Raw genomic sequence first — 10527 nt, forward strand, 5'->3', positions numbered from 1 at the left:
CACTCTCTCCCTTAGTGCTCTCTAGTAAGTATGCTCTACTCAGCGTGTCTGCAAGTAGCATATCCCTGCCTGGAACATTTGTCACACTAATATCATACTGCTGCAGTCTCAGTAGCATTCTCTGCAGTCTCTTAGGTGCACTAAGTAATGGCTTTCTGTGTATATTTTCTAGAGGCGTGTGGTCGCTTTGTACTGTGACCTCTCTACCATAAGTATACTGATGGAACTTTTCCATCCCAAACACTATGGCTAAGCATTCTTTCTCTATTTGGGCATAGCCCCTTTCAGTTGGTGTGAGTGCCCTACTACCAAATGCTACCGGTTTACCTTTCTGTGTCAGGGCGGCCCCCAGTCCCGTGTCAGATGCATCACACTGAAGTGTCAACTCCTCTTCCTTGTTGTAGTACTGTAGAACTGGTGCTTTAGCGATTTTGTCTTTCAGTCTTTGAAACGCCCCTTCTTGGATGTCCGTCCATTCCCACATGTTCTCCTTGCGCGTGAGTTGTCTCAGAATCTCAGAGTCATCTGAAAGGTGGTCATAGAACTTAGACAGATAGTTGACCATCCCAACTAATCTCTGTACCCCTTTCACGTCCGTTGGCCTTGGCATCTCTCTGATTGCCCGTACTTTCTCCGGGTCAACCCTCAGTCCCTCGGCCGTGAGCAGATGACCTATGTAGGGTACCTCTTTTTGTCTGAGCTTGAATTTGTCCGCGTTCAGCTTGATGTTACGCTCTCTGCACCTGGTTAGAAAGCGTCTGACTTTCTCGTCGTGGTCCTTTCCTGCCTCCTCTTGTGTTGCTCCTTCCCCCGTGATTAACACATCATCTGCTATGACGCAGACTCCTGGGAGGCCCTCCAGGGCCTGCATGAGCTTTCTTTGGAACACTTCCGGTGCTGGGCTTATTCCCATCGGCATCCTTAGCCAACGGAAGCGACCAAATGGGGTGGCGAATGTGGTAAGGTAGCTCGACTCTTCCTCTAGTTTGACGTGCCAGAAGCCTTGCTTCACGTCGCAGACTGTGAATACTTTTGCCTTTGACATCTCCGGCAGGATGTCATCTATAGTTGGGAGTGGATAGTGACTTATTTTTAGTGCCCGATTCAGAGGTTTTGGGTCTATACAGATCCTCAGCTTCCCATTAGGTTTTCTCACTGCGACCATGCTACTGATCCAGTCAGTGCTGCATTCCACTAGTGTGATTATCCCTCTTCTCTCTAGATCTTTGTTCCTCTTGTAGAGGTGTCATCATAGCTACAGGCACTCTGCGCTTTGGCAGTTTCACTGGCGGTACTCTGTCATCTATCTCTATTCTATATTCACCCTCCATGCAGCCATCTCCGGTGAACACATCCTCAAACTCTTCATTTATTTTGTCCATGGTCACGTATTTGCCACTTTCTCCCTTTGTCACTGGGCTCGGCTCTTTCTTCACTATGTTGTCTATAGCCAGAATATTCTCGTACTGTACTTTTATCAACTTCATTGCCTCGCTGGCTTTTCTGCCCAGTAAAGGGATTCTGCTACTCTGGTCAACCACTTGAAACTCTAGTCTGTACAGCTTGTTGTTTCTGGGGTTTCTGACCTTTACCTTACATGTACCCAGAGGAGTCAACTTGGTCTTGTTATACATCATTAGCACTTTCTCAGTGTGCTCTAACTGTGTGTCTGGGTTTAGTAGATCGATGGGGATGATATTACAGGTGGCCCCACAGTCTATCTGGAAGTCAACTAACTTTTCCCCTATCTTCATTCCTGCAAAGAGCTGCTGGCCCTGACTGTGGCTGTTTTTAACCTGGTTTACAGTTTCATCCTCTCTATTTGCTTCAGTTATACAGTTGACATCCTCATAAGAGTCACTGTCACTAGTCTGCTCTGTAACTGCATGCACTTTCTTAGTTTTCCTACTGCTCTCTTGTCTCGATCTGCACTGAGCTGCAAAATGATTTTCCTTTCCACACCTCTTACACTTTTTCCCAAAAGCTGGGCATTTTTTCTTATTCCTCTCGTGTGTTCTACCACAAAACTTGCACAGTATCTCATTGTCTTTTTGTCTCTCTTCTGCCTGTTTCAGTGCATGTACCTCCTTCACTGTCTGTCCTTGCAGTGTTCTGCTATTCTCCCTTGACAGCTCTGTAGCTCTACAAATGTGCAGGCATGTCTCAAGAGTCAGCTTCTCTTCCCTGAGTAATCTCTCCCTCAGTGCTGAGCTATTTGTACCGCACACAAGTCGATCTCTAATCAATGAATCTCTAATGTCCCCAAAGTTGCAACTACTAGCAAGTATTTTCAAGTCTGTTCCATAGCTGTCCACGTTTTCATCCAATCCTTGGTTCCTCATGAAGAATCGGTACCTTTCCACAGTCTCGTTTACCTTTGGGTTGCAGTACTCGTCAAACTGTATGATCATTGAACTCACTGTGGTCCTCGCTGAAGGGCTAGCACTCGACAAAGTTGCCCAAAGTTCCCTGCCTTTTTCTCCGATGAGATCGTTGAATAGCTTGACTTTTGTGGTCTCTACGGCGTCTGGCATGGTAAGGTCCATGTACAGCGTAAACTCCTCCTTCCAATTTTTCCATGACTTCGCCAAGTTGTTGGAATCCAAAACCAAAGTTCCAGGGGGTTTTAGCCCTTCCATCGCTGTCAGCTAGCTGTTGGGTTTTTTTTTTTCTTTGCCGGCTTCTGTAAGGCTAACGTTAGCCTGCTGCTAGCTAGCTAAACTTTCACTTTTCTCGTTAATTCTGCCAATTATCCACGTCCATCCCACCGCTGCCACCATGTTTCATTATGTTCTGTCTCTATCTGGACGATACATAATGGACGATTAAAGCAGTGTTGCTTACTTGAACTTTATTGTCTTTGTGCAGTTGTCATCTCTCTGCCTTAGTAACGTCATCTGAAACTAGGCCGCGAGCGAGCGCGGAGTCACCTCTAAAACATTTCCCCGTACAACAGTACTTAAATAAACAATCCTATAGTTACAACCGTGAACGAGTGATCGATGGTCAGTGTGGATTCGGGCCTGTTCCCATGCAATATCTCTGACATAAACTAAACGTGTTTTACTCCAGCGAGTTTAGATTTGACGGAACGGCTGTAAAACAAAGGTTTTCACAATATCTCAATACACGTGACAATAATAACCCAATACCAGTTTACCCCGTTTCCCTTCAGCCTCTCAGCGGGACCCGAGCGGTTCACACACACGCCCACTGTCGGATGTGACGAGCCCGTCTCTGTCCCCGGGACACTTTCGCTTCGGCCGCTTCCCCTCGACAGACCGAGCCGGAGACTTCACACTCGGCTACAAGTCGTTTAATTTCAAGGAGAAGCAGAAATGTCTGGTGTAAAGAACAGAGAGGCAGAAGCACTTTCTTCTCGGAGAGCAGAGTGTGGGTCCGGTGTATCGGCGCTGAGAGAGTCGCCATCAACCAAGCGGCCGCGACCCGTCTCCCCGCACTGTCCCCCTGAGATGTGGCTTCAACGCAGTTGGGTGAGTGGAGGGGCGGCTTTAACACAATCTCTGTCCGTGGCTCCGAGGGTGAGCGCTGAAAGGCGCAGTGTTATTATTACCCGGATAAAATGCAGCCCCCAGCGATGCACAGACAGAGACACGTCCCCTCCTCACCCCGTCCCCTGCCGAGACTGAGCCTCCCCCACAACACCTGTGACCCCCCCCCCCCCCCCCCGATGTGAACCTGCGAAGCTCTGAGCCGCAGCGCTGCTTGTTCTCTCCCATCGTGGATTTCCCCGTCGCTGCTGCGGGACTCTCCCACTTTCACATTCCTTACTTCAGAACGGAGACCGCTCTCTCCCGCCACTTTCCAAATTTCCAGTGGCATAAATTCACTTTTCAAACATCAGCTATTTCGGATTGTAGCATATTAAAGCGGGCAGCATGGCAGAGACAACTGACAGAATCCACAGCCACCGGTCTCGGCAGCACAGGCGGCAGCTCCCGGATCACAAGTCGCTGCATTTCCATATCCAGAATTTCAGTCAGCGATCAGGAACCGTTTTCGTAGCTGATTCGTGTCTCAGATCGGTGCTTTACTCAGTGCACGATGAAGATTGTTTTGGGCAGTGTTTGCAGAGTTTGGATTGTGTGTGTGTTGTTGTCCGGCTCCCTGAGCCTGGGCTGTGAGAGGCTGCAGTTACTGCAAGTTCTCAACACGGACACTCTGGGCAAACTGAACGAAATGGTGAGTTGTACACGCTCCCAGAGGCGGATATTTGTTGTTAAAAAGTCAGTGATTACATGGAGCCTGTTCTCTAGTATTTCGCTTTCTGGGGATGTTTATATTCTGCACTCTGTATCTCCCCCTTCGCTCCACCCATTGTACTTGTTTGCATTTACAACATTATTATCTGTTTAGAATGGATAGCAACAAAAGCTCTGGGGTTGTGAGTAACGTTGGAATCTTTTCTCTCAGGGTGGCCACCTACCCCGACAGTGTGTGACTGAGCGGCGGTCGCTGAAAACCAAGCCCTTGAACCTGGTGAAACTTTCCATGGGGGTTACGGTGAGTTAACTCTGCATTTTACTTAAACGTCGTTCACTCAAGATCTTTATGTTAAGTAATTGAAGAACCCCATTTAATTCTTTGCCAGAGAAAGTGATATCAGTTCTTCCACACCACGGTACTCTCTATTTCTGACTCCATTACTGAGCTCGTTCACACTGAATGTATCTCACTGGAGTTAACACACCTCTTCCATCTCTCTCTCTCCCATTCACTAGTAGCCTGTGCTCTGCATCTTCTCATCATTCTACATGCTCTACTACTGTGTTGCACCCTCAATCATCTTCTGCCGTTCACACTTACACCCTCTATACCTGTTTTACCTCTATTCCAGTTATCTCACCCACCTATTGAGTTTACATCTTGACTTAACCTCCTGGGAATACTCTACTCCCCTCAAAGCATCTCACAACCTGTGTCCACCATAGGCGGTGTCACCATTGACACCACACTAACCTGTTGATGACTGAGCGCAGAGAGGGATTCTGAGATTCACTTCTGGTCTAGTTAAATATTTCCACATTTCAGCAAGTCCATTGGGTTCAGGGAGGAGAAAGCACGGGGAGTCAGAGGAGAGGTGTACAACATTATGAGTGTCTTAGTACGGGTAGACAGCCTTTATATTTCCCCTGTAGCAGAGATATCTGTAACAAGAGGCCATGAGTTTGAAGAAAAATGTAAATGTTTAGACTGCCTACAAAGAAACATCTTTGTCCAGTCTATAGCTGGATTCTGGAGTGCACTGCCTAGTATTGGGATCAACATGGTACAGCAGGCTCAATTGTTGGCCTGTCTTGATAGATAATGGAAAGAGTGAAAGTAGATACCAGGAACTACAGATACTGGTTTACAAAAAAAACAAAAAACTGATGGAGTAATTAAGCAGTTACCTCAGCACTTTGTGTCTTTTGTTTTACACAATGCGAGGTAGAGATAGAGAGGGCTGAAGGACCTATATTGTATCTCCATCGTGCTGTGGTTGTTGACATACCCCCCAACTGAAGTTTTGAAGTGTAGAAGGTGTGTGTGCTGAATTCTTCCTGTTATTATTATGGGGTGGTTGTTACACATCCGCTACCTGAAGGTCTTGATATGATGAATGTTCAGACAAATTACAAGACTCTTCCTCCCTCCTTTAATCTTTTTAAGTCCCCCATCCCCTAACCAACTCGCCTTTGTGCCATTTCTGGACCTACAGATTTACCATACAATTGTTCATAAGCCCATATGTTATTGGAACAGATTTAGGCCATTCGGCCCATTGTGTCTACTCTGCCATTCAGTCATTCATTACGTATCTTTATCTCTCAACCTCATTCTATTGCCTTCTCCCCTTAAATGCTGACATCCGTACAAATTTAGAATTCTGTCTAACTATGCCTTAACAATGCACTTTGAATTGGCCTCCACACTCAACAGTCCAATTAATACCACAGATTCACCATCTGTCTTAAGAAATTCACCCTCATCTCCTTTCTAATGGCACGCCCCATAATTCTGAGGCTATTGCCTCTGGTCCAAGACTCTTCCACTAATGGAAACATCCTCTCCACATCCACTCTTTCCAGGCCTTTCATTATTTAGTAAATTACAAAGAGGTCATTCCTCATCTTTCTGAATGACAGCAAGTACATGCCCAGTGACATCAAACACCCATCACATGTTCACCCAATCGTGCCTGGGATCATTCTTGTAGAACTCCGCTGGACCCTATCCAATGCCAGCATATCCTTCCTCAGACATGGGGACGAAAACTGCTCACATTACTCCAAATGTGGTCTGACCAGTGCCTTGTAAATCCTCAGCATTACATCCCAGCTTTGATGGAATTATGAACTTTGACGGAATTTGCAATTGAATTTGCTCTTGCCTTCAGAAGTTATTGTTCAATTGTTTCACACAATCAATTCAGGCAACTGTTTCCTTTTATACATCTTTACTGACATTGTACACCTCTATAAAATCTCCAAGTCACATTCACTGTTTGATGAGATTAGTCAGATCTTCTCCCATCTCTCCCTGTAATTCTGGTCCTTCAGCATAGATTGTATTCTTGCAAAGTTTTCACATTCCATCAAAGACCGTGACACTGTGTCCTGCATCTGAGGCTGTACTGCTTGTTAATTGATCATACACTGTTTAAACCTCTAACTACAGATTACAATTCCACTGGCTCTGACCTTCTTTCAGTTCTGTGTGTATAGCAAGCCTCCAGTCGAGAGTTAATTGTCTGAAATAGGTGCTTGATTGTGACTTATCCTATTCTGCTAATATTGTTAAGCATTATATTTCAATTTAAACCAGATTGGATCCAGGATCTGGCTAATGTCTCTATGTGTGTTTTGCACAGGCCCAGGACAGGATCCAGATTGTCCATCAAACACTGCATCACCTCCGCAGGATCTACAGCATGAACCTGAGCTCAGTAACGTGGGTCCAGGCCACAGTGGAACACTTCAGGCTTCTCCTGGATCGGCAGTTCAGAGAGCTGGAAGTCTGTGTCAGGAAACCAAGCACAGGGTCCAGGGCAAGGAAGAATGCCACAGTTCATAAATACTTCAGGAAACTGAGAAAGTTTCTGAAACTGAAGGTGAGCTAATTGTCATGAAACTATGTGATTACTAACAGATTTTACAGACAAATTATTTCTGTTCATTATCTAATACATTTTCTCGATATTTTCCCTTTTGCAGGGATTCAGTGACTGTGCCTGGGAAATAACTCGCGCTGAGACCAGGGCACATTTACAACAGCTCCTTCTCATCATGGCAACAATCAGCAGGGAACAATGAGGATATTTCAGAGACTGAATCATAAGAGACTCAAATTGATGACTATTTAATGTACCTTTTTGTTACAGAAAATATTTCTTATCATATTAGTATTACATTCCTGGAGCAAAACTGAAAAATTACTGGAAGGACACAAAGTGCTGGAGTAACTCAGCAGATCAGGCAGCATCTCTGTAGAATATGGTTCGATGATGTTTCAAGTTGAGACCATTCTTTAGATCTCTTATGCCGGATACGTGATACATGAAAAATGGAAGATGTTCAAACAACTCAGTACGTGTGGAGTGGAAATCTGAGTTATCCTAGGTCAAATAAACTGGAATTACCAGAAATTTTAACTGTTTTTCAACCAGAATTATTATTATTCAATCAGAAGCGTTAGTTATATTTTCTCATCTTAGCTGTTTTTCTGAACTGTGGAGTATATCCAGCATTTTACAATGTATTATTCCGTTATTTTGACGATTGAGTCATGAAGAACAAAGAACATTTGGATATTTCTCTTTATTTAAGTGTTGATTTAATTTATTGATATTTATTTTTGTACCATTATCCTGTGGTGAACTATGAATCTTGAAAAATCCTCTCATTCAAAGAATGACAAATTTAGTAAATTAATTAAATTCATTTAGTGAATATATTCATTTCAGTTTATTTATATTTGCACTGGCATATTTTTAAGCATATATCAACAGTGGTCAAAATCTTTGTTAATTTATTGTATTTTATAGAAAAGTGGATATTTTTTTTGTAAAATAAACTATTTTTCAATGAAATGCGGATATAATGTGTTTTCAATATTGCATATTTTTAGCATTGTATTTATTTTTGCCAATCTGTCTAATGAATGGGAATTCTCGCATTTCCAGACAAGTCCCTTGAATATATTTTTCCCTCTGTAATCTCACATCGCATAAACAAAGTATGTGGAGGTCAAGATGCCAGTTTTTTGGACTTATGTGAGACCCCATTTGGAGTATTGCCTGCAGTTCTGGTCACCATGTTGCAGGAAGTATGTGTAGGCTTTGCAGTGTTGGCAGTATGGGTTTACCAGACTGCTGCATGGACTAAGGTTGATCAGCTGTCAGGAGAGGTTGCACAAACTTTGCTTGGAAAGGGTAGACAGAACCCTTTTCCCAGGATAGGAATGTCAGCTTTAAGGAGAATAGGGCAAAATGTGATGGAGATGTGTGGGGCAAGTTTGTTACTTCTTGGGGCAAGATGGTTGCCTGGAATGGGGTGCTGGTGATGGTAGTTAAGGCAGAGATAACATTGGCAATTAGATGCCTTTAAATAGAGACATGGATATTCAGGAGATGGAACGGGAGGCAGAGGTAATTAGTTTAACTTGGCATGGAAATTATAGGTCAAATGATCTGTTCTCTGCTGTACTGTCCTATATCCCATGTTGTCCTGGGGACTGGCCAAAGCCTCCTGACTCATCTCCATTGGATGTAAAAATGTAAAAAATGGATCAGCCTCCAGTTACCACAGCCAGTGCTTGGGGCATCTCAGCAAGTTTGTCACATCGAAGGTCCTGGAAGAGAGAATGTGGGTGACCATGAAGAAGGGAATAAGACCATGAGTGCAGGTGACATCAGTGGCCATCCCTCTTCATAAGAGGCACGCTCCCTTGGGTGATATTTGGTGGACAAGAGGGGGGAAGGGGAATGGGGAATGAAACCTCAAGGTAGTGTTCAGCAGGACTGTGAAATCAGCCCTGTGACTTCAGGCAAAGCATTAGTGGTGGGCGACTCTATAGTTCGTGGTGAAGACTCTGCGGCAGCAGTCAAGACACCAGGATGATGTGTTGCCTCCTTGGTGCCAGGTTGAAGTACATCTTGGAGTGACTGCATAGCATCCTCAAAGGTGGTTGGTGGAGTGTGAAGCAGCTGGAGGTCGTTGGCACATATGACAGAGGTATGAAAAGGAAAGAGGTTCTGCAATGGGTGTATGGGGAATTGGGTAAAAGGCTAAAAGGCAGGAGCTCCGGGGTAATGATCTCTGGATTGCTTCCAGTACCTCGTGAGTGTAGGAACAGAAAGCTAATGTAGTTGTATGTATGGCTGAGGAGTTTGTGCAGGAGGCAGGAATTCAGATTCCTAGACCATTAGGATTTCCTCCAGGGCAGAGGTGATCTGCACAAGAGTGAGGGGTTGCACCTTAACTCCAGAGGTTCCTATATCCTGCCAGGCGGGTTTACTAGTGTTACACAGCTGGGTTTAAACTAGATTGACAATGGGGTGCCTGTAGGGCAGAGGCAGATGAGTGGTTACAAGTTGGTATAGAAATGTGATGAGAGAAAGTTTAGTGGACAGAGTAGGCAAGAGAAAGACTTGGAGTGCGCAGATTCATGACAGATGCAGTTTAATGTGGATTAATGTGAGGTTATCCACTTTGGTAGCAAAAACAGGAAGACAGATTATTATCTAAATAGTGTCAAGTTGGGAATAGGGGAAGTACAACGGGATCGGGGGGTTCTTGTTCATCAGTCAATGAAAGTAAGCATGCTGGTACAGCAGGCCTTGAAGAAAGCCAATGGCATGTTGGCCTACAGAACAAGTGGAGTTGAGTACAGGAGCAAAGAGGTCCTTCTGCAGTTGTATAGGGCCCTAGTGAGACTACACCTGGAGTATTGTGTGCAGTTTTGGTCCCCTAATTTGAGGAAGGACATTTGTGCTATTGAGGGTGTGCAGCGTAGATTCACAAAGTTTAATTCTCGGGATGGCGTGACTGTCATATGCTGACAGGATGGAGCGGCTGGGCTTGTACACTCTGGAATTTAGAAGAATAAGAGGGGATCATTGAAATATGCAAGATTATTAAGGGTTTGGACACGATAGAGGCAGAAAACACGTTCCCGGTGTTGGGGGAGTCCAGAACCAGGGGCCACAGTTTAAAAATAAAGGGCAAGGCATTTGGAATGGAGATGAGGAAACACTTTTTCTCACAGAGATTTGTGAGTCTGTGGAATTCTCTGGAGGCCGGTTCTCTGGATACTTTCAAGAGAGAGCTTGATAAGGCTCTTAAAAATAGCAGTCAGGGGATATGGGGAGAAGGCAGGATCTGGGTACTGATTGTGGATGATCAGCCATGATCACATTGAATGGCGATTCTGGCTCGAAGGGCCGAATGGTCTACTCCTGCACCTATTGTCCATTGAGTGAGGAAGGCTTTTTGGTTACAATTTGACATTTCTTATGCAGGAGGC

General features: G+C 44.7%; 1 protein-coding gene across 1 annotated transcript; it reads left to right on the plus strand.

Moving 5' to 3' along the window:
- The first annotated feature begins 3202 nt into the window (after nucleotides 1-3202).
- On the plus strand, nucleotides 3203-8061 carry LOC129710401 (interferon tau-3-like). Its single transcript, XM_055657375.1, has 4 exons — nucleotides 3203-3494; nucleotides 4435-4524; nucleotides 6875-7114; nucleotides 7218-8061. The coding sequence occupies exons 1-4, from the start codon at nucleotides 3339-3341 to the stop codon at nucleotides 7314-7316; spliced, it is 585 nt and encodes a 194-aa protein (XP_055513350.1). The 5' UTR covers nucleotides 3203-3338; the 3' UTR covers nucleotides 7317-8061.
- The last annotated feature ends 2466 nt before the right edge of the window (nucleotides 8062-10527 follow it).

This window comes from Leucoraja erinacea, chromosome 27 (assembly GCF_028641065.1).
Source record: "Leucoraja erinacea ecotype New England chromosome 27, Leri_hhj_1, whole genome shotgun sequence".
Classification (NCBI taxonomy): domain Eukaryota; kingdom Metazoa; phylum Chordata; class Chondrichthyes; order Rajiformes; family Rajidae; genus Leucoraja; species Leucoraja erinaceus.